The sequence below is a fragment of the Lepisma saccharinum genome, chromosome 12 (assembly GCF_977018435.1).
Source record: "Lepisma saccharinum chromosome 12, izLepSacc3.1, whole genome shotgun sequence".
Lineage (NCBI taxonomy): Eukaryota > Metazoa > Arthropoda > Insecta > Zygentoma > Lepismatidae > Lepisma > Lepisma saccharinum.
Window position 1 is genome coordinate 52,189,693 of NC_139240.1, and position 25,747 is coordinate 52,215,439.

Here is a 25,747-nt window from a genome sequence, read left to right on the forward strand (position 1 = left end):
CCATCAATTGAAGATTTTCAAAAAGCCTTGTGGTATTTAAAACATCATGGGGGTATTTCATCTCACCAGCCAAAATTCAATATTGAAACTCAAATTGCATGATGACATAGTGTATCCCAAAACAATAGCTCTCAGAGCATTTTATGGCATGTACCTAATCCCCAATATTACACACCACAACAATACAATTGCAGTAGGGGATGAAAAAATTGTCATCACTCCAGGGCAGTATAATCTCTCCACTCTAAATGCCCAATTACCCAGAGGTGTAGTGTTAAGTCAAAATTCTGTCACTCACAGAGTAGAAATTGGATCTGCTACAGAAACAGTGGATCTGGCTACTATAGGAGAGCTGTTGGGCTTTGAGAACAACACAAAACTTGAACCAGGCATCAAACACACTGCTATGAATATACCCAAATTCTTAGCCATAGAGACTCTGAATATTCACTGTAATGTGGCTGAGGGTATGATCACCAAATCAAATGGCATAGGCACTCACAAACAAACAGGCATCATTGCAACATTCAAACCTAATTCTGAATTTATGGAGCCCATCATCTACAATCCATCCCCAACATTATATTTTCCTGTGTGCCATAATAGAATAGATTATATTGAATTGATGGTCACTAATGAAAAAGAAGAATTAGTTGATTTTGCTGGAGCCACAACAACTGCAATCATAGAGATTAACATTTAAATAAAAATACATACAAGAAGAAAATGGAAAATATTGAGAGTTATGAGCTACAATCATTCCCTCCAAACAGGAGGACATTTGCAAATTTAAATCAACCCAACACAGAGATTGAGGTTGATCTTGATGTGGGGGATGGATTTATACACCCTCACAGAGCAGATCTATACATCAAATTTGATGTTGTAAAGCTCGATGGAACAGATTATCGGGCAAATACAAATATAATACTTGTAGATAATTTTGTGCCGCATCTATTCTCTGAAATTGAGGTCAGAAAGCATGGCGTTGTTATAAACAGAGTGGATTATCCCGGCATTACCTCCACAGCTCTGGCCACACTAAAATTATCCAAAACCGAGGCTTCTTACTACAAAATAGGTGGATTTGAGGCTGGTGATAAGATATTATCTAAAAACCACACAGTGCTGTTCCCGATGCGCCTATTGCCAGGATTCTTCTCAGATTATAAAGAAATTATGTGGAAGGGTGGGTTAAGAATTACATTTAGAAGAGCTGCAAATGATAATAATGCTTTGATGAGGTACAGGGCAATAAACCCTGCAGGGGAAGCTCTGCCCAATACCCTACCAGATGCAGGCAAATGCATTATTCAGACTATGGAGTTAAGAATCCCTGTTGTTGAGTATGAGGCCAGTTATGCTCTTAAATACAAGGCTAATATAATAAAAAATCCACAGATTCCTCTGCAATTTTATACATATCAATGTGTACAGAAGCCCGCATCTGGTACATATTATGAGTTTGATGCTACAAATTCATTCTCCAGCATACAATATGACATGCCTGATTTTGTGGTGGTGCTGTTTCAGACTGGAAGACACAACAATCAGGAAAAAAATTCAAGCAAATTTGATACCTGCAACATCAAAAACATATATCTTAAAAATGGCAGAAATGAGGTCTTTCCTAGAGAAAATTACAATTTAGACATGTCCAAGAATGATTTCCTCAAATTATATGAAGCATTTACATCCTTCAAAAGGGTCACCACAGGCAATACTGACATGTATTACACACCAGATGAATTCAAAGCACAGAGGCCCATGTTTGTAATTAACACTTCAAAAAGGAAACAAGTTGTGGTGAATGACAGAACAAATATTAAAATTATCTGTGAATTCCATGAGGCTTTACCTGATGACACCATATGTAGTGTTATTCTCATAGGAGAAAAATCATATGTTTATGATGTAAGAAATGAGAGAGTCACGGAGCAATTCTAGAAGAATTACATTATCTTAATATTGGATATACAAGTTGAGCCTGGTGCCCAATTGAACTTAAACCGGAAGTAAATATGTGTGTGTGTGTGTCTTGGCCTAGTTTAAGTGTGGCAAAAAAAAAAAAATATCAATTTTTGACAGAATTATGGACAACAATCTCTCAGAAGTACCTTTTGTAAGTGTAGGCACATCAATCTGAGGGGGTTCATACTTTCTGAGAAATTCCCGAGGGCATTTTTACAAAAATCTTGGATTAGAGAGGGTTCCACACTTGAGCAAAAAGCTCATATGGGCATGTTGAGCTAGGTTTAAGTGTAGACAATTCTGCTTGAGGAGGGTTCATACTTTCTACACTTGTAAGTGGTGCTTATAATACCACAAACCCCACTACTCGACTGGGTGTGAATTATCAAGAACAGATCCTGACGTCGAATCCCGAACAGCCGAGAAATTTCAAAGGATCTTATTTAAAACAGGCTAATTCTTGATATTTTCTGCACTATAAGTGTCTGAAATGTATTCAAATGAACAGTTTTTATTCCAGAAGTGCGAGAACAATCACTTGAAGAGCAAATAGTGTGTACAATTCGAGATGTTCACTGCATCGGGAAATTTCGAAAAGTTGCTGTCCAGAAAATGTCCCGACCTGGTCAGAATTATTAATACCTGATAGCGTAGTGGTAATCATGGAGGCTGGAGGCACATTGCACAGTTGTTCGGATACAATTTTAAACTTTAATTTCTGTCACTACAACAAGGATGAACGATGCTCATTAGACGAGGCCAGGATTCGAACTTAGAATCTTAGGTGACAAGCTCGGTCACTGAGGCGTTTTCACCTTTTACAACATACAGGGTGTTCTCTTAGACCATGGACAAAGTTTTTCACTTAGAGGAGATTAAGCAGTGGGGACTCGTGGCTTTTTTGAAGTGTAGGAAGAAGTTATGGTAAACTTAGGAAGGTTTGAAAAATCCGTTCAATTACAGTCGCACATATCGCTCGTACATCGTAACATTTAGAATGTTACCTGCAGACCCACGCACAAGCTAGGGCAAGGGGCCCTTGCCCCGTTGAACTATGAAATTTTTGTAATATGAACCTCTAAAAACCAATGAAAATAGTATTGACGATATTTCAGATTTTGCAAGAATTTCGATTTTTTCCCCTCTCCCGGTCGTGTGGATTGAGGATAATAAAAAGTGCAGCTTAAACTCTGAAATTATGCTAAATGCTTCTAAATTGTACTAGGATTTATTATTAATTACTTTTTTCGGATAACTGCAGTTTTAAGTTCAATTATGCATATACTTTTCGAGTTTTGCACTTATTCACTACACAAAATTATGTAAAATGGCTCAACAAACGAAATGGGTAAAGCATAGAACTTGAAACGATTTGAGAAAATTAGTTCTTTATCCCAATCTTTTATGGATTTACTGCCGTAAAATCTCCTGAGGAACAAAATCGACAGGATATAGAAAAGATAGAGGATGGATCATCGCATGTTTGTAAAAAAAAAGCGTGTCGCAGGGGAGAGCGGGGTCAATTGTAACAATTTTGACAAATGATGCATTTCCTATGAAACTATTTATCTTTGCAGCGTGAAAATCGGCATGGAAACACTACAATATGTTGTTATTGATATTATGCAGTCACGATCCCGCCATATATAATATGCTTATCATAATTAATGTTTTAAAAGTGTGTGACAAATGTTACAATTGACCCTTGCTCGGGGGCAAATGTAACACACTACAGGGGCAAATGTAACATACTAACATTTACCAGAAATACAATTTATTTTTTTGCTGGAAATAACATGTACCCTTACACAATGATTAAGAATTAGCTAATTGTGCTTTTGTTAATAAGTAGGCTAATCGAACCATACCAGGTCCCAAACACTGTTTCCAACAAAGATATATCTGATCATTCTGACTGACAGTTATGACAAATGTAAAAGCTGTCTCCTCTGGTGCATTTCTCATGTGACCAGTTGTCACAAGTTAAGCACTGCACCCATTGCTCACCACATGCACTATTGGACCACTTCTCAAGGCAAATTAAACAAAAACATTCGTCGCCTTCAGAGCTGCTTTCCTGACACCTTCTTGCGCTTCTGCTTGCAGTTCTCTTCTTTTTTTGATTGACGACTGTCACTTCTGTCGAACAGCCTATTTTTCCCTTTGTTGTTTTCTTGTCTCGATCTTTGCTGTGCCATAAGTAGTTCTTTTTCAGGTGTATCTGTCCATATAGCACTTTTCTTTCTTCTCCTTCGAGGTGCTGATTCTTTAGGTTCTGCATGAGGCAGAGGTCGAATGTCAGCCGGAGAAACAGCTGTTGAGGTGGACGGAAGAGGTTCATTGCAAGGGTTGCATTGCTCTTTGTTCTGGGTACAACTAGTTTCTTCCAAGTTACTTGATTGTTCTGTTTCATCGACATTGTAGATGTCTTGAGGTTCGAATTCATATTGCTCCAAAACCTTCGATAGGTTTTCAAAATTGTTTTTAACATTCTCTTTATGAAAGTTCATAGCACGCGCTAAGGATGTTGACTCTGGGGTCCTTATTGCTAAAGTAGGATTTCTCTTTATAAATGCGGTAAACCAGTCTGCACCAGCCATTTGACGATCTGCCCAGGACTCTGGAAACTTACACTGATTTTGGTTTGTATATTGGTAGGCTAGCTGTCTGACTTCTTTTGGGGTGAGTCCATAAAATATATTTGCACATGTCTTTATATACTCAGTTAACTGGGTCTCCATGTAGGCAGAGAACACTTTATTGTGTGGTTTATAACCCATAACAGGATTGCCTTTTTCTTGTCTCTTCTTAACAAAACGGGTCAATGTCACATGACAAATATTGTGCGCTTTTGATGCGTGTCGGATTGAAACATTGCTTTCCAAAACTAACTTTGCAGCTTATTCCATCTTATCTTGTGAAGGGCCTCGTTCGGTAGTCCTTTTTCTGTCTCTCACCATTCTGAAACATACAGAATGTAATAATTCAGGTTGGTTGAACAATGTTTTTTATTACAATGCAAGTGAATATTTTACATAAGAAACGCATAAGGGGCAATTGTAACAGTGTTACAACTGCCCCGGTTACATTTGTTACATTTGCCCCATCCTGACGCCATATTGTTTACTGGCTTGCAGCTACTAACCCCGACACCAGAAATTGATCACAACTATCTTAACAAATACATCAAATATTGTGTATTGCGATGATATATACAAACCTTGATCAGACGACATCGCGAAATCACTATTAAAAAATAAAAAGGAACCTTATGTTTTTACTTACGTGTTGAAAATTTGAAAAACTCCCAATAATAGCCGGAACAATCGCTACGTAAGCACCACCGCCACATGAGTCACTCCCAACTGACGTATCCTTTCTACAGGTTTGAATAGTTTTAAAAAATACCTCGCGAGAGCAGCACAGTAGCGATTGTTACATTTGCCCCGTGTTACAATTGACCCCGCTCTCCCCTACCTATGAGAACTTTCAATTTTGTAAGTTTACCACTCGATTATTTCCTTGCTTGATCGATCAGGTTAAGCTGCAGGTTAAGCCTGGTTTAAATCAATCGAATAAAACCGTATTCTAACTGGGTCAGAGTAACTCGACTCTGTTTACACACGTTCGACCTGGTTACAGCTAAGCGGGATAGTAGATCATTTCTTTTACGATCTGTCGATGCGATATCGTATATAAAAAGCTATTGAAGGGCCTGTTACATGATTTTAATCGTCTATGTTCATGATTTCCGCAAACAAGAGCATTAACAATAAATTACAAAGTGTAACAACAATGGCAGTTTCTAATGGTAAGATATACAGGCTGATTCAAAAAGAAATTGCCACTTGGAAATAGTTTCACCCATTATTATGTGATTTGTACATACTGATAGGCCAACTGAAAGTTTTTGTTTCAGCCTGTCACTGGCGTACGCAGATGTGAGCTGGTGGCGCTACAACCCTCTCCGAAATTTGGAGAAAATCAAACTTTTCGAATAAAAACACTGACGAACTTGAGGAAAAAACAGAGTGGTAAATGCAAAGCCGATGACCCAAACTCGTAAATAGCTATCTAATTATTTTTACCTACATATATTAATTAAAATGTACCAGTTAATTAAATAATAAGCAACAAATTATGCCATAGTTATAAAGAATAATAGTTCGATAATGTCTAGGCTTTTTGATATGATCGTATATAAGGGGATAGTTTATCGGGTTCAAACCCTTTCCATTGGTTTAGTAAACATTTTGCACTAATTGTCTAATCAAATAAACTACATTTCAAAATGAGCCAACACCATATGTTTTTAAATTTATGTTAAATATCAAGTAGGTGTATTAAAAATATATGCTTAACTGTCACGTAAATGTACTAAAAATAATACGAGGATGGATTGAAAAGTTCGTGGCCTGACCTAGAAAATGAGAAGATATTTGGATAAGTTATGTTTTATTTTTCCACGTAATCACCCTCGAGGGAGATACATTTGCGCCGCCTCTCCGGTACCGCTGCTATACCACTTTTAAAAAATGATTCCTCAAGGTCTGCAAAATACCCCATTACAGCACTTTTCACCTCTTCATCCGAAGAAAATCCCTGACCCCCAAAAAACTTTTTCAGGTTTCCAAACAGGTGAAAGTCCGAGGGGGCCAGATCAGGCGAATAGGATGGGTGCGGCAACAGTTCGAACCCACAGGAATGAATTTCTGCCATGGATGCAAGGGACGTGTGAACGCGCGCATTATCCTGGTGAAACAACACCTTTCTTCGCAGCATTCCTGGCCTCTTAATTTTAATTTCCTCGCGTAAACGTCGCAGCAGGGTGCAGTAGTATTCAGAATTGATAGTCTTTCCTTTTTCCAAGAAATCGATTAAGATAACGCCCCTAGCATCCCAGAATATTGATGCCATAACCTTGTTTGCCGACAAAACCTGTTTGGCTTTCTTTGGGGTAGGAGATCCTTGTCGTTTCCATTGCTTTGATTGTTGTTTTGATTCCGGTGTATGATGGTGCACCCATGTCTCGTCCATAGTCACAAATCTGCCAATAAACTCCTCCGGATCACTTTGGAACAGTTCCAAACAATCACGGGAAAGGGTGAGTCGAGTGCGTTTGTGTTCAACTGAAAGCAACTTGGGTACCCATCTCGCAGACACCTTAGAAAACCCTAAATCGTTCACGATAATGTTTTGTGCTCGCTCATAGGAAATACCCACATTCTCAGCTATCTCACGGATTTTGATTCTGCGGTCACTCAAAATCAGGTCACAAATTTTATTGACATTTTCTGTTGTGGTCGACGTTGCAGGCCTGCCACTGCGGGGGTCATCTTCAATGCTGTTTCTTCCACGCTTAAATTCAGCCACCCACTTTTTCACCCTGGAATACGAGGGCGCGGAGTCTCCAAGCGTCTCTACCATGTCCGTATGAATTTGCTGTGCTGTTAAGCTCTTTTTATGCAGGTACTTAATGACAGCGCGATGCTCTATTTTCTCCATGTCACAAATTTCCGTCACTTCTGCCCACTAAAAGTCCTCACCTGAAACAATAGAGCAATGAAATGAAATGAAATGTTACACAGTGACTATCAAAGGATATAGCTATGCAACTAATGTATGAAACTTAAAATTAAAAGCTTCCTTCCTACTCAGGCCACGAACTTTTCAATCCGCCCTCGTATTATTAATGTTGATAAAAGTAACGTACAGGCCTCCCTGACGGCACAGCGGTAGCGTCGTCGCCTTGTAATCAAGGGGCTCCGGGTTCGATACCCGGTGGAGGAACATAGTGGTTTTCGGACCCCACTTTAAACTGTAGGTCCAGTACCGATTAGCCTTACTGTGCATAAAGTGGACTTAAAAAACCAACTCAATCAAAAGAAACGTACATTAAGCCAATATTTACATCCAAATAGTTTAAGAGAAAATTTTATTATTTGTAATTTAAATGTTTGGATTGATTGATTGGGTGTTTTAAGTCCACTTCATGCACAGATAGGCTAATCGGAACTGGACCTACAGTTTAAAGTGGGATCCGAACCACTACATAAGCCTCCTCCGGGTATCGAACCCGGGATCTCTTGATTACAAGTCGACAACAATAATTAAAATGTGATTAATAACAATAGATATATCATTATAACAATTAAACTGTATCAAAACTGTGCTATCCTTGGCTATGCTTGTTGACATACGTATATAAGTAATTGTTAATTAAAATGGCTGCAGAAAGAAAATTAAAACTTTTCAACTATCGAAGCCCTGTATAATTGCGGGGCAGTGGCGTAGCAAGGGGTGGGAAGTGGGCGACCGCCCGGGGCCTCGCCCATGGAGGAGCCTCGAATCCCATGGGGTTGAGACGAAAAAAGTAATTATGGAATAAAAAAAATATGGAAAAGGCTAATTTTATTGGGCAATAAAAATAAGATATTGTTTTTATCTGGTTTTAAATTCTAATTAAACGTTACAATTTGAATGAATACGTCATACAGGTGGGCGGGGCCTAAACCTAAGGGGCCCGAAAAAAATATTGCCGTATTTCTCATGTGAAACGTTTTAGCAAAAATTCACGATAACTTTCCTTGACATTTTTACCCATTTATTCCTTTATTGAAAGCGCTCTGTCTTGTCTTCTTTCTCTTGACCTTGCACTCTTGATGTTAATGTTAACAATAAAGCACCTTCAACTGCCACGAAGTTATTGTAACGCATTTAAATGCTTGCGTTGTTTTTAACCCAAGGAGAGCATGTATAGTATTAGCAGCCAGTTCTTCCTACAGTTTCAGATTTCAGCTCCCGAAAAACAAAGAAATGCATTTTTAGGGTGAATGAAGATATTAAATATCATATTCGTCAGTAATTTATTATCATAATTTAAATAATAAATTGCTGAAGATTTTTTATCTATTCACATTGAGATTTCAGTTTTTAAGAACGGATAGGGGCCTCGGATTCAAATATCGCTCAGAGCCTCGCGATATGTTGCTACGCCACTGTTGCGAGTGCGCAGTACCGGCCAGCGGTTGAGAAACAGCCATAGTGGAACCATCAGGTAGTATGCACACCTTCAATTATTAGGTACAACTTTCGCTTTAAAAACTTTCACAGTCTCTTGACTTTGACATTGCTTCACGGTCATTCCAAAGTTCGTTTGCACAAAAAAGACGCATTCCTATCAAGACAGCACGTGCTGTTATCTTGCATCTATCTAGTACGTACGGAAATCCCAAGCGAACACGATTTATCAATGTAAGCTTATCTGCCAGACACTTGTTGTGGATTCCATTATCAATCTCATTGACACAAATGTTATGTTGGTGCTACACGTCTTGCTCTACCGTGCAGACAGCATTTCAAGCATACTAACAATAAAAATGTTAATTCCTGCTATTTCTACCAGTATTAATTTCATCATCTCTTGCTGTTGCTGTTACTAATGGGTAATGAAGCATGGAAGAGAAAAAAACACGCGTATCGTTAAGATTATGAGGAACATAAGTCCAAAGTTTATTTACGTTTGTCTGCAACTATCGTAACGAACATAATGATGATATTCTTTTTTGTTTCTTATGTTACAACAATTCTCTGCCGATTTTTAACAATTGTGACCACTGTGACCTTTTTGCTTTGGGAGGAAGGGGGGATATAGCCTCCCAATGGCGTATTTCTGATTTCATTTCTCTTGCCAAGTTCAAACTTATCATCCATCGAACCTACTAATAAGTTTCTTGTGAACATTTGAGTTACATGTTACATATGAGCATTACGTCTACTGTTGTCTCGACTGCTGGATGAGGTTGGTCAGTTCCAGAATGGTGTTCACGACTTGTTTCTCTCTCACGTGTTCATTGATCGAGCTCTCTCAAGTCACTACCTCGCAGAGACTTCTTTGAGTTTGCTTAGTGTAGAGATATTAAGCCCGAATTCTTGCTGGCGAAGTTTCCGATACAACATTTGATTGTTGGTTTCTGATCTTAGTTGTACAATAATAAGGAAAATACAATGGCGGTATGGTCAAAGAAGCACAGCTGACGAGAAATGTTCTCAGTAACTTCCAAAATTCTCAGACACATGAACATTTAACGGAATGTAAAGATCTATACTCAATTGGAGTTATCATATTTGATCAAATCAAATCCCACTTTCACATGAAAAGTTATAATTTCTCACGAAGCTTTTAGTCGGGAACGTTTCGAAACGAAACACTATCTTCATAAAGCAATTAACTGTAAGCGTCAGATTTATATGCGTGCAATTACACTTGATATCTCTCTTCCGATAACGGAAACAAGAAAACAATAACGATAAGAAAGGCTCCTGCCTACTGTTCTTTTTCTTCTTAAATGAAAAGTAATTTTAAAACTTTGATATAACCTTTCTTCTTTGTTATGGAAAGAATTGACACACACCCTAAAATGTTTGTAACCAGGAAATGGATTTGAAGTCGCAGAACCTTTCTAAAAATATAGCTGTTTTCATACAGATCGTTTGAGATAGGTATTTTAGGACATGAAATCAACTAAAATGAACACACTTTGTTGCACCTTTTCTTGAGATTAGCACATCCTATCACCTTTTTGATGCTTCAGCACCCTTTTCCTTCTTTTTCTTTCATGTTTTGTTGAAAAATTGGACAGAAAAATAAATTATTTTCACTCTTCTTGAACAACTACAACGTATATAAAATCTATAGTCTCATTTTGTAGAGTAGAACGAGAGCCATAAAATAGTATAATATAAATTATATATGGCTAATTACTAATTATGTTATTTGCTATAGTGTTGTATAAAGAATGCTCATGTTACTGGTTTAGACCTGAATAAAGGTATTTTTTCAGAACCTTTTTGGCACCTTCTTTAAAACATTTCCAGAACATTTTTTTCCTTTCTCGACCATAATTTGGACCTTAAAATCTGTTCCCTATTTATTACTTACAGTGGCGTGCTCAAGGGGGGGGGGGTTCGTGGGGGATATCACAACCTTTTTTTACCCAGTATTCCTTAAAAAAGAGTCAAATACAAGAATAGATGGCAAAATGAGAGATAACTACTAGAAATGCACACTTAACCCCCTCCTTTCGAAAATCCTGAGCACGCCACTGATTACTTACATTCTTAGTGTTTAGCATACACGCTGTTCAATTTTAAAAATCATGAAACAATACACTATATCAGATTGTTTTCCAGGATAGAGAGCAAGATGAGGAATTTCCTTCATATACAGAACGTTATTTATCCGTTGTGTATAATTTATACCTCACGCCTCGCGGATAGCGCAGTGGTAGCGTCGTCACCTTGTAATCAAGGGGTCCCGGGTTCGATATCCGGTGGAGGCACATAGTGGTTCGGTTACTTCAACTGTCGATCCAGTCCCGATTAGCCTTTCTGTGCATAAAGTGGACTTGAAACAAACAAAAAAAACAACAACTCAAACTCAATATTTTTTACCTCGGAACGTTGAAGTGTAAATGTGTAATCTAATGGGGCACCTCGGTATAACGGATTTGGGAAAACACACACTGAATGCGAGAGATTGGTGGTAAAAGCGACCGATGCTACCGACCAATACTTTAATTCTCGGACAAATCTGTGGTATTATGTTATACACTAAGTGCTTAAATTGATTGATTGATTTAGTTTATTTTACTTCGTGTTTTGTGCCTTTTGGCTAATTTGCGAAGATGGGGATGAGTGATGAAATGATGAAATTGATGAATGTGAAACAACCAAGCCCGAGCGGGATTCGAACCCGAGACCCTTGGCGTTGCAGCGCGATGTGCTAACCACTCGGTCACAGGGTCCGGCACTTAAATTGAGTATAAGAGATTATTTTTATTATTGTAGATCAGAGCGGTCCGTGACTTTTACAGCAAGGGAAGCACATGTCGTAAGACATTTTAAAAACATTATTATTGTTATTATTATTAACGCCTCCCTTATGAATTCTTATATCACTAGATTGTAGAATTCATCTTCTGCATTTTCACTTCAGTTTTAGCAACTTCTTCTCAATTACTGTCCTTGGGTACTTCTACATTAACTATGAATTTGGTGAAATGATGAAAATAATCGTTCAGGACTAGCACTAGACACGGGAATTGTTTAAATCAACGAACTTAACTTGAACGATTGAAAAAAAGCTTTTCTACAAGTAAAACAAAGGTTTTTGTACGGTGACGTCCACATTCAGAATGTCCTGATTCAGGATCTCTTTCAAAAGTGTCTCTATTCGGGATGTGTGGTTTCTTGAGAATTTCGACCTTTAGGAGCAAGGGGAGATCATAGTCCAAATCACCTTGAAAATACAAAATTGCTTGGTTAGGTTAGGTTAGGTTAGGAAGGAACGGGCTTTGTGAACTAGAGCAGGGCGACCACGTTCAGTCTTCAAGTAATCCATCTTCTAGCAGGACTCAATCACAAGTGATTAGTTGTCTGAATTTCCATGTAAGTGAAAATCAGATCCAAAAGACAGGTCCATGACAGGTTGAGGGAGGATGGGGGGAATCATATCGTTCCATTGCTACCTCGCGTGTACTTGCATGTTCAAGCGGTGAAATGTCTACCCTATGAGTCACTCCCACTCAAGGGCTCCAGTCAAGAAGACGTCCTGAGTTAGGACAACCTCAAATCTTTAGCAAACCGGTTCACAGAACACATCCCCAATCGAGACAATTTTCAATGGAATTTACACAGATCCTGAATCGAGACATCCTCAGTGTGGTATAAATCTTTTGTACTCTCATCGAGATACATTAATCTGAGGAATAAGCGACACTTAGTTCGCTTCTGTGACGAGCCATGTCAAATGTTGACCATAACTCAATTTGAAAGAATAGAAAGTGTCTTCAGGAAAAGTTTTTTTGCGTTCTTTTTATCAAATAATTGTAAAAACCTTAATTTCTATTTTTGATTCATTATTTCCAGTTTACGCTGTTGATCTTGTTGTTAGTTTATTCTCATAGTTGCAAATGTTGTCAGGAGAATTTCAGCGCGGATTTGAGTTTGCCGATGACGCTGTGATGTTTAAGTAAATTGTTCATGTCATCGAAACCTGAACTGCTCCACGCACCCTTTCATTTGAAAATGGGCCCTCCCGAATGGTAGAGTGATAATGTTGTCGCCTTGTTATGAAGGCATACAGAGTTCGATACCCGGTGGAGGCACATAGAGGTTCGGATCAAAATTTAAACTGTAGGTCCAGCCCCGATTTGCCTGTCTACGCATGAAATGGGCTTAGGAGCAGAACTCATTTTAAAATTGGGCCCAAAGCCAACAGTAGAGTTTTAATGCTCTTCTGCAACCACCTAGTATACTTCATTAGTCTGGATTAAAATGTCGAACTCTATTTTCCCTCTATTACACCAGGTAGAGTCTAAATCGGCGCGATGTGCTTCTGCGCAGGTTTTTTTGCTTGTGGTTCCACTATACCACCAGAAATAACCCCTCTCTTCTCATCAAAACTTCTTGATGTCAAGCCATGGACGAAGATGTTTCCAGCACCCACCTACTCTCTCCTCTGCACCATTAGCTAGCTGCCGCAAGACCCGAAATGTGTTCTGTGGATTCATTCCCTTCGAGTCAATTGAACCGCATTGAACCGCAATGATTTGGTAAACTGTTAAGTATGATTTCTAAACCTATGTTTCTCATACAAATTCCAGAAATAACGTACATAAAACTTACTGGGATAACTGACAACACACAATTCGCTGTAAATGAAGTAAAAAATATTGCAATTTTTTTTAGGCGGATTTAGTTCGAAAGAAACTTTGAGACAGGAATGTGTGGCGGTCATGCGTTCCCTATGCCGAAGACAGAGCCGAAGATCTACGAAGAATGCGGAATGCTCCCTTTCCCTTTGCCGAGGGTTAGCGACACAGACACTTATGGTCGTCTGCTGGCTACCTAAATTTTAGTAGGACCACGACGAGGACACACGTCTCGCGGTTTTTACAACAGCCCTTAGAAGTAGATATAAGACTACATAGGAATAGTTTGAATGAAACTGTAAAAATAAATTGACCACATAAACACAGTTAATACGTGTACTTTTTAAGGGAATGACTCATTCCCTTCATTCCATGGAATAACCGTCCATGGTGTAGATATTTTTTTAAAAATGACAAAAATGCATCCTAATACTTTTATTGTATTTTTCATGGTTAACGTAACTTTTGTTCTTTCAAAAACGTTTTTGCAAGAAAATTTTGCATTAGACCTCGGATGTACATTGTTTCATACAACCGGTTGTACAAAACGGGGGCATTGCATAATTTTCAGAAAAAATCTTTTCCTGCATCCCTTATTTTCTTTTTTACACACAAACCTTATTTCCTGATAGTCTAGGACCTACTGTAAAATTAAAAGTTTTGCAACATTTCTTCATTGATGACTTTGCTTTTGGTAAGCCCAAAGATGTTAGTGTCCCAACTTTGCACACACACACACACTGGATACAGTGAACAATAACTTGCTAATCTAAATATTCCAATATCGATTTTTCTGAAACAGGATTGCCTTTCTGTTACACAACACGTTTGAAGTAGATTAATTCATATCTATCATTCTCACAACAAAACAACATTCCTTGACATGTTAATAACAAGATGTAAATCACCACTTTACGATACAACACACGTATTTTCCTCTTCTCTCTTCCTTATTTGTGAAAATTCTAAGATAACCACCATAACGATCAAATTTCGAAATCCAATGTGTTTTTTATTTTATAACCTTGAACTGTGCTTGAGATTCTACGAAAGGGTCGTATGAAGAAACACCTCATTGTTGGTAAATATAGTTTTTTTTTTTCATATATACTGATATATTTGGTATGTTTCGTAATATTCGTGTAATATGAACGTATTTCACATCGCTTTTCTGCATCTCTGGGTTAATCGCGACGATGACGAGGATTACTGAATTGATGAATGGCAGATAGGAACCGAAAGTACAAAGCATTCATGCCTTACGTAAGATATGAACTTAGGACCACCTAACTCTGTCCATTTAAGTTCACTTTATACAGAGATAAGCTAATCGGGACTGTGTCTACGATTTAAAGCAAGGCCCGAACCATTATGTGCCTTCACCAGGTATCGAACCCGGGACCCCTTGATTGCAATGCGACAGCGGTGGTATTACGAAATTTGGGAACCCCCTCCTACTCCTATAGACCAGTGGTTCTCGTTCTTCGTGAGCCCGTTGCTCGCTAAATTTGATTTTTAAAAGTCGATACCTCGATCCCAGCAATTGTACTCGGAAATAGCTTGCTAATTTTTTAAACTTTATTCGTTAATTAATAGGTATCCTTGAAATTTAATATTAATATATAAATCGGGGGGATATAATCAAAGAGTGTTCAATTTATGCCTAGGCCTGTTGACAAATATAAAATTTGGTTTGAATTAGTTGACAGTAACTCATCTAATGAAATCCTTACGTTTCCTCTGGCCAATATCTTTAAATTAATCTGGAAAGTGCTGATCTTCATGGGTCATGTTCCATTTCGGACACCAAAAAATTCCTGTTAATCAGAATGGTTCACTTCAGTAAGTTTATTGAAAGTAAGCCCGTTTAGCTAGTTTCATAGCTCACCGCCACTGTCGCAAAAGCACTTCCTGTTATCACAGTCGAAACCAGAACGTAAGGCCATATTTCCAACTGATTGCCAGCTCGGGCTGCAAGTCGCTTCAATGAATCGAAAACGACCCCACGCTTGTAGTTAGAATTTGGAGACTGTACGCCGGGGCAGGTCCCCTCAGGCCCATCTTTTCAGGTAGTTGCCAGCTGGGGCTGCAAGTCGCAAACTCACGGCCTGATATATTGACGGCAAGGTTCTGCTATCGATGATCCCCAGTTAGAGTACAGCATGGGACGTATGCATCGAATTCTCAATCTGGTGACGGTGTTGCCCCGTAGTGTGCAGCAGAAGGTTCCACAGCGTATTGATCCCGCGCTAAATAAAAATAATAGTTTTTGTACGGTTTATTTCGAGTTTATATGACGTGGTGCTTCCAATTAAGCAACTGATTCTTCCTAACTTCATGGATTGCTTTGACATACCGTATTCTCGCGTCTATTAGCTGCACCCCCTTTTTTGGCCTTAGATTTCAGGAAAATAAAATTTCTCGTGTATAAGCCGCACCTCGTCTATAAGCAGCACGATTGACTTTTTTGCGTAGGTAGCCAATTTCAAGTAAGTATTTTAAAAGTATTTTAACCTTTTATTTTAGCGCAATGATCTACATGTTAATACCGTATCATTCAGTTTGAGTCCTCAAGGCCCTTATTCACTGTCGTTGCTGATACTCGTTGAAATATTTTCTGCACAAGAGGTATTGTCATCTTCATCTCTAGCATCATCATCCCACAACATTTCATCCTGGGTACCATCTAGGGCATTGGATATGCCGCACTTCAGAAAACCCTTCACAATTGTCTCCGACTTTACACTTTCCCATGCTGCCAGAATCCATTCACACACTTGATTGACAGTCGGACGTTTGATGTTTCCTGTTGCTGTAAGCTCGTGGTTTCCTGCACTAATCCAGTCATTATACAGACGCCGGAACGCAGCTTTAAACGAGCGAATTACACAAACGTCTAGGGGTTGCAGTACAGACGTTAGACCCCCAGGAATCACAGCTACATCGTTTTCAACTGTTGGAATTTTGTCTGTATTCTGTCTGTTAGGTGACCACGAAAGCTGTCCCACACCAGCAAACTCTTTTGCTTCAGCAATGAACCAGACCTTCAATTCCACACTTTGTCTATCCAGTCCAATACCAGTTCTTCTTCCATCCATCCTTTCTGCTGGGCACGTATGATAATACCCGGCGGAAATGCCTCCTTTGGCACAATCTTACGCGAGAACACCCAACATTACAGTGCATCGTTGTTTCTCTCCACCCGTCGTCTTGATCGATACGGTGTGCGAGCCTCTCGGTGCAACTGTGCTGGACATAGGCATGTCCCAGTAAATAGGTGTTTCATCCGCGTTGCCGATTGAGACAAGCTACAATCATTGTACTTTCGCATTCGAATCACGTATTTGTGAAATTTAACAATTTTCTGATCAAAGTCTGCAGGGAAACGTTGCGCAATTGTTGTCCTGCGGCGAAGCGATCAACTTTTCCTACGCATAGAACGTGAACACCATCCCCCACTAGCTCGCAAAGCTTGACGACTGATGTCTAACTTTGAAGCTACTTCACGAGCTTAAAAACTTATCATGTCTACGGTCACAGCATAGCCAGCCACACTTCCTCTCTCATTTACAAAGGCCAAAACTTCTTCTTCTACCTGTGGAAATTTGGCTCCTTTTCCACGAAATGTCTTTCTCTTGCCACTTGTTGCAGCAAGTTGTTCCTTCTGATTTCTCCAACGACGAATGTTACTTGTGCACTCGTCCACATCGTAATATCGCGCTGCAGATCTGTTGCCGTTTCCTTCAGCATATCGTATCGCTTGAAGTTTAAAATGAGCATCGTAGCTGATTCTTCTGTCAGACATCCTCCCTTTGATAGTAACAACCTTGACCTCAGGCCCACAACCTTCTTTAACAACTTCACTTTACTCAATGGTTTCCAGATCAATACGACAGTAAGGATGATTCGTGTTCAAAGATAAGATATTATCATATTGTTGCAAAAAAAAGTTTAAAGATAAGATACCGTATTGTTGCAAAGCCTGCTACAGATGCATTGTTGTTGGATTTGCTGTTAAAGAATCCGTTATGTGATAAATATAACAAATCAACTTACGTGTTTTAGTATTCTAGCAGTCGCTGCACTTTCTTTCATTCGCGTGTATAAGCCGCACATGCTTTTCTTATCATTCGCGTGTAAAGCCGCGCCCCATTTTTTGGTCCACTTTTCGGGGAAAAAAGTGCGGCTTATAGACGCGAGAATACGTACTTTAAAAAAATTTAAAAATACTTAAATTACATTCTACATAAAGTACTAACGCATAAAAATCGTGTTCAAATAATTCAATCACAAAAAAGTTAATATACACAATTCATTTCATTACACCATCAAATCATGAATTGAAAATAACTCTTTTTTTTTAATGTAAAATCACTACGTCAAATTAGAATTAAAACTAAACAAAAGATAATTATTATGTAGAATGTACGTAAATTCATATGGATATTATTAAAATTGTCATATTGTTCATCTTGCATACAGCCAGCTTTGTAAGTAAGTAAATACAAAGAACCTTCGCACCAGTGGTGCATCGGAAATGAAAAAGATAGGTACACCAATTAAGAAACTTTTATTAACCTTGCATAATTCTTGGATTTAACCTTCAACACGTTCTTCTTATAGTTCTCGAAATATATAAATGAATTGTTTATTATTTATATAGGACATCTGTACTGCAGACTAAGGAACAAAAATTTCTCATTTTTTTAAAAACTTGGAAATTTTTTAGTTATTAATCTCGCGTGTATTGTATGTCCCAGGCCCCGCACCCACCTAGGACCGCCCCTGGATATTTCCGATCCCAAAGCAGCAACACCGTCTATAAAATTTGAACATTTTATCTTGCATAAAGATAGATAATGGTTATAAATTGCAGTTGCGTGTAGAATAAATATATTTTTAAAATTTATCCAGTAAAATTACATAGTTAAGTTAACTATACCAGGGGTTTTCAAGCTTTAAGCTGTTATGGCTCCCCTCAAAAATAATAATAAATAAAATGTGTTTGACCTGACCTTGAAATATCAACACAAAATATCTTCATGTGTTTGTTTATTGTTGGTAAATGTGCAAGTAATGAAATTATAATGTGTGTGATTAATACACGTGGTGTACAATTATTTTAAATGTTCATGAGCTTGCGTCATTTCATTCAGCAATATTCATGAGATAGAAAGTATAAACACAGTAGGAAAAGATTGATAATAATGTTAAAAACAAGCATGCAGCAATGTTTGGATTCACTTAATTGTAGTCCTGTTTGTTCTAGCAATATGCTCAATGTACGAAAGCAATCGCCAGTGCTTTCATCTTTAAACTCTCTCTTACAAAGCAGGAACCTTTTCAAGGCTATCTCTGATAGGTGCAGGATAGCATTGTACAGATACATTCAACATTCAGTTTGTGGAAAATATCAGAAAGGCACAACTTTGGTACAAAGGCACTCTCAGTCATTGAAGTTTTCAGCATTGGAGTGGTTTTCTTCTACAAGCTACGAGTGCAGTAGTTCCTGTCTCAGTTGAGAAAACATTGTCGATGGACAACAGTAATTCAAAAAAAGAAAATTGTATTTTTTATTAACACATTTTAAACTTTCAGAAGATAAAAATAAATATTTATTTCGGAAACTTCGGCGCCTTACAGTTCGAATACGATTGAACTATACAATATTAACAAATGAAAATGATATTAAAGAGGAAATAAAAAGTAGGCTTAATTCATGAAATGCATGTTACTTCTCTCTTCATAAACTTTTGTCTTCTCGTTTAATATCTAAGAAACTAAAAGTTAAAATATACAAAACAGTAATTTTGCCTGTAGTATTATATGGGTGTGAAACTTGGTCCCTTACATTGAAAGAGGAACATAAATTGAGAGTATTTGAAAATAAGATCCTTAGGAAAATCTTTGGACGTAAAAGGGATGAGGAGACAGGTGAGTGGAGAAGGTTACATAATGTAGAACTACATAATTTGTATTCTTGTCCAGATATTATTAGAATAATTAAATCAAGAAGACTTAGGTGGGCAGGCCATGTGGCACGAATGGGAGAGGAAAGAGGAGTTTACAGGATTCTTGTTGGGAAACCAGATGGTAAGAGACTTGTAGGAAGGCCAAGACGAAGATGGAGGGACAACGTTGAGATGGATTTAAAGGAAATCGATAGGGATGGAAGAGAGTATATAGATCTTGCTCAAGATAGGGACAGATGGAAGGCCTGTGTTGCTGCAGCCATGAACCTTCGGGTTTAAGAAAGCTAGAGAGTTAGTTAGTTAGTTATAAAGTGCATTAAAACTTTGTTTAAAGCAACAAAACACGTTTATTATGGTGTATTTAAAGGGGATAGGCCTAAATACACTATACAGTACAGTAAAATGTAAAGTAATACTGTACATACAATGCAGTACGTACATACGCGATACTCATATTATGATGATGTGCCCGGCGATTGTTGACTTCTAGCCACATTTAAAAACTTGCATTCTGCTATTTTTTTTCCCGTTTGTCTGTTAAGCGAAGTCCGGATTAACGAGCTTTTACTGTATTTCAATCTAAATTGCATTGAAATCTTCATAAAATTAACAATGAATGAACATTTGTGAAGAAATAGTATCGTATTAAGCGAAACATAGACGGAAAATACTACTTGAAGCGTTATCTACGCGATAAAGACATCTCTGGAATCAACGGACAAAGTAACTAGCTTTAATAAATTCTTCCAGATGACATAATCGGTGTTTATTCATAGCTTTGCATAATATTATTCCAAACAGCTGATCATGTGACCTTGTTCTGTCATGAACTTTAGTGTCTGATAAGTTGTATCTATCTGTAAGTTCAAAGCAAGTCACAGGAACGGTGTAGAAATTTCTTGAAGCATTCTGCAAAGTTTCATCAAGTAATTTTTGTGAACGCACCACTCCAAGTAACTGACTTGAGAGATAAGACACTAAAAGGTTTGATTTCGAAGAATTTGACGGGCTGGAAGACAGCGAGAAGGAATGTATTTAAAAGCTTTTTAGTTCCTTTCAAGTTATCATTGACATTTCAATTGTTCTTTGGTTTTTGGTTGAAAGCTAATCTTTGTAGTTGCTACCCTAAAAGAGTTTCTTAGCTAGAAGTACGTTTGCAGGAGAAATGCTGTATTACTACACTCTGTGCCGCAAACTAATACCCACACATGTATTGATACGTTATTCTACTATTTTATGCATATTAAGGAATACATAAAACTTGTGTTCAAGCTCGTATCTAGACTTACATTCCCTGGACAGGGCAAACCATGTGTCTCACACATAAATAATAACAAAGTTTATAATTAAAAGGTTAATAATATTAGAATGTTCATTAGTAATGTTATGATTAAAATAGGTCAATTGGTAATTATCATGTTATTATCCCATTAACAGGTAAAATATGATAGATATAATGACCAGTGTCGTATGCTGACTAAGATATGGGCTACCACGCATATACAGTAGTGTTGGAATTTAAATAAATAGGGGTTCCAGTAGTTCCACCCCCTCCGAAAGACTTACTGTACATGTGTACACTCTGTACATGTGTTTTATTTATGCTTCTGGTACACAATATATCTTCATACATTTATGTTGTCACAACAAATACAAAAAATGATGAGACAGGGATTCAGCGTTGATTGAATGATCTTTCATTTCCATATACTTTCTTCACAAGTGCACATACCTTAAACACTTTCTATTACTAACCAATGACTTCTTTCTAGCTGAAATACTTTGCTTAAATGATTGCAGCAATATACCCAAAACACTGAAGTCAATTAGAAATGACAAATTGCAATTAAGCGTGGAAGTTATTGTCCTACCTTTACGAATTCCACCTTGATCTTCATGTTGCAATATAATTAATATATAATATAATAATGTAATTAAGCCGATAAACACCACCAAGAAAATAATGCTTGCGGATAAAAATGGAAACAGCAGTTTCCACAGCCATTTAACATAATTGCTGATGTACTTTAATCAACTTAATTGATGCCCTTCATTGTTCTTCCGGCCTGCATATTGTTGCACTAACATTAGGTGGAGGTGTGAATATTTGATTACTTGTATAAAATGAGAAAGTAACACTTATTTGTTTCACTTCATGTGAAGTATAGGAACATGTGAGTTGTGTGGCTTCTCTGAGTGTTATTTTTTGATACAGCTAACTTGACTTCATACCCAGTACATTGTTGCCTCGGCCAGTGGCGTAGGAACGTTTTTGTTTTGGGGGTTCAATTAGCTTGTAATTTTAATGTTAAAGGATGCACCAATAGGCCCCCTGTGTGCTCACATCTTCCTATACTAACCTGTTGTTAACTTAACTTTTGAATATTTGTGTCTATTGTTTATTTATCCTCCATTATTGTCAAACCCCACTAATTTCCTTCTCCCCTTTTCTGTATTGTTTGACTATTTGTATATGTGCAAAGCATTTTCAAAATAATATTATTTGTTACCTGTACTTTTATATTGTAGCCTATATAATTGTAATTATTGAGAAATAGACTATTTTGTAATTCGTTTAAATTAACTCATTATATTTTTATGTTTAATGTGGGGCGTCAAGCCAAGGACAATAATAGCATGTATATATTTAAGGGCCAAAATTATGACCCCACTACAAGTAAAGCATTAATAATAGTGCGGGGTCCCTGACGCTTGGGGCCTGGGATGAGCATCTCCCGTTGTCCCTCCCTAAGGCACAGCAATGGCTAGCCTACAAAGTTAGATAAGTGATGTAAAGTGGCTGAAATATAATGATATAGAACTAAAAGATACGCTTAAGCCTGGTCCACACGTAATGTTTTGTCATCTTATCATGCAAGACTGACAAGTTTGACAGATAGACTGACGCCAAACACGCGTTCTCTCTGTCTTTTCTCAGTCGTTACAAAAAAACATGGATGAAGCAGCGCATCGCTCACTGTAGTCTCCAGAGTGGTTACTTAGGAGAGTGGTTACTATCTCATGTCCTTTTCGCTCAGTGGCAGCGATTTGGTTTTACTAATTCTCTCTCTTAGTTCATCTGTTTCTCTACCTCTTTCATCTTCAGTTTCTAGTTTCTCTTCCTTTCAATCTTTCTTTTGACTCTTGTTTATTACTCACTCCAACTCTGAACATTCTTCATATAGTCTATTTTGATGGTATAAGTGTATTTAAGGTGTATTTTGATCAACAATTGAAAGATCGTTATTTCAAATTACAGGAAGCGAACTCTGAGAAAGCATATTCAAACATAACACAATGGTCATAGCTGTGCTTGTGATTCTATTGGCTGCTCTCTACGCCTTCGTCAGAAGACATTACAGCCATTGGAAGAAGAAGGGAATCCCCTCACTGAGACCAATCCCGCTGGTTGGAAACGTCAGGGACTTCCTTCTCATGAACATGAGGAAAGGTGAACAGCTCGCTGACATCTACATGAAACTCTCAGGTCACAAGTTCGGCGGATTCTTCTTCGGCACCAGACCGTGCCTTATGGTACGAGATCCCGAACTCATCAAGCAAGTCCTGGTGAAGGATTTCGACGACTTCAGCGACTGGTCTTATCGCGCTGATAGTCATGCCGATCCTATGATCTCCAACTGCTTGTTCTTCATGCAAGGAGACAGGTGGAAGTTCTACAAAGAGAGGGTGGCTACAATCTTTACTCTGGCACGTATCAAGTCAGCTTTCCGTTCCATATGTGGTTGCGCTCGTAGCATGCTTTGCGACACTGAACACCACAAGAACCTCAACAACAAGATCAACACCATGAAAACAGCTGAGATGTACTCATTGTATGGAATCCTCAACTTTGCTTTCGGAGTATACGGAAAAACGCTCCTGGACTCCAACAGCAACATCCTGAAAGCAGTTGTTGATCTAATTAGCAATAGACTGTCTAGATGCGCACTGATGATCTTTTTTCCTAAACTTCTTCCAGAATGAACCGAGGGAAGAAATTGATTTGTATTTGGAGGCCTCTGAGGTGCTCATGACATATGAAGGAATCCAGAAGCTCTCACTGATGGATAAAATCGTATCAGGTATGTGTTACCATATTATCTAAAGTTGAATTAATTTAATCAGAGATATGATGTAGACAAAAACTTTTGTACTCGATTTATTTGTATTATTTAGCATCCCTTTCCGCCATTTTTTTGCTAATCGCGACGATGACGATGAGTCATGATATGATTAATGAAGAGACACCCATTCCTAGGCTGTCGTAGCGGGATGCGCTCACTACTCCTTCATGGCAGTCGGCAGTATTTCGTTGGGTTTAACTACTAAAAACAACATTCTTCGAATGGTGGCACATGAGCATCTGTCAAATTATCTGAGGGAGTGTAAGTACAAGGGGTACAATTAAATGCACAATTGAAATTATTGTACATTGATATAATACAATTCTCAGTATTTGTTGGTATGTTATTGCACTTAATTATGATTGTATATAACTTAATTACATGAATTTTGTATCAGAGTATTCATATAATAATAATAATAATAAATAATCGTGTAGAATTGTAGCAGTGTAGCATTTGTAGTGTACATGAGATGTTTTCATGTAACATACATAATTTTACTTTCCTTTAAATTGTATTGCCAATGTAACTGGATATATTTTCTTCTGCTGATGACAAATAATACATAAATAAAATAAATACCTTTGGATCAAAGGATCTGGAAGTGCCCGCCTCTTCACAAAATTTGAAAAGTACTGAAAGTAAAAGCTGCCAAAAATCCAAACTCTTATGCACTGTACTGTAAGAAAATGCACTTTTTTCAAACTCTCCAATACACATTGCCCTAATTCTGAGTGAGAGTGAGTTTAAATTCATGTGTGAGTCAGCATTTAGTTTACTCGAGCCCTATAGACAATGATTATGATTCTGTATTTTCCTATCTATTTGTTTATTTCAATTTTTATTCATCTCTGTGTGTGTGTATTGTTCTTGCTGCACTAAATAATATATTTCTGACGTAAATTATTTTGGTGGCGACGTCCCGCTTGTGGTTGTGCGCCAGCGCTTGCAAAATACGTCACAGTCAAAACTATTGACTCACCTGTCATGTATCAAGCTTGCATCATTCAGAATGCCATTCAAGATTTTAAGGGCACATTTAACACTTAGCTTAAGTACCTAAGAGAGCACTAAACTCATAGTACACTTATTTTTCAGAGACGATGAGAAAGTATCCCGCAATGAATTTCATTGAAACTGCATGCACTAAGGACTACATCATACCGGGAGCTGACGTCATCATTGACAAGGGATCATTGACATTTTGGTATCGTGCACAATCAGCTTCTGTATCCCGTCCGCGAAGAAGGATTTTGGTTGCTCACGAAGCCATGTCTGCACCGCCTGCTGGACCTCGTCATCTGACCTGAACCGACGACCACGCAGCGCCTACTTCAAAGGGCCGAAGATGCCTTTCAGGTCAGATCAGATGACGAGGTCCAGCAGGCGGTGCAGACGTGGCTTCGTGAGCAACCAAAATCCTTCTTCGCGGACGGGATACAGAAGCTGATTGTGCACGATACCAAAATGCATTGCCGTGCAGAGGGCATATGTGGAAAAGTGATATGTGTAGTTCTTCTTCTTGTATGGAAGTAAAGATGTTATGTGAAAATTGTGTTACTTTTTGATTTACCCTCGTATATGCTTACAAATAATATCAGAAAATAGTTGTATATAAAATATGGTGACTAGGTGGTCAAGATCTCTGATTTAATGCATCATATTGTGGATTATTAATTGTATAAATGTAGTGCCCTTCGTCGACGTTTTTTGTTAAGTATACTGCATCACAATTTGCAACATAATTTCTTGAGATCTAACGAAATTGAAAAAAGGTCCATTCATGTGCTGCTTTCATCTTTTAGTACTAAGATTTGTACCAGGCTTGAGCATTCAGTAAAAGTTCATAATCGTTCCATAATGACAACTTGTTTTAAACGTTTGAAACGCACGTTTATGTTCTTGACAAGTTTTTAAAATACTTTTTATAATTGAATGGTATATGCATGAAAGAGTTTTGTCACGT

At 37.9% G+C, this 25,747-nt stretch overlaps 2 protein-coding genes across 2 annotated transcripts in view; one reads left to right on the forward strand and one right to left on the reverse strand.

Annotated features, from left to right (window-relative positions):
• Positions 1 to 25,747, reverse strand: part of LOC145996067 (facilitated trehalose transporter Tret1-like) — a 234,622-nt gene that overhangs the window by 44,976 nt on the left and 163,899 nt on the right. The gene's annotated exons all lie outside the window — the stretch shown is intronic.
• Positions 22,955 to 23,641, forward strand: LOC145996327 (cytochrome P450 6j1-like). Its single transcript, XM_083132758.1, has one exon. It carries the CDS (start codon positions 22,955 to 22,957, stop codon positions 23,639 to 23,641), a length of 687 nt encoding a protein of 228 aa, XP_082988884.1.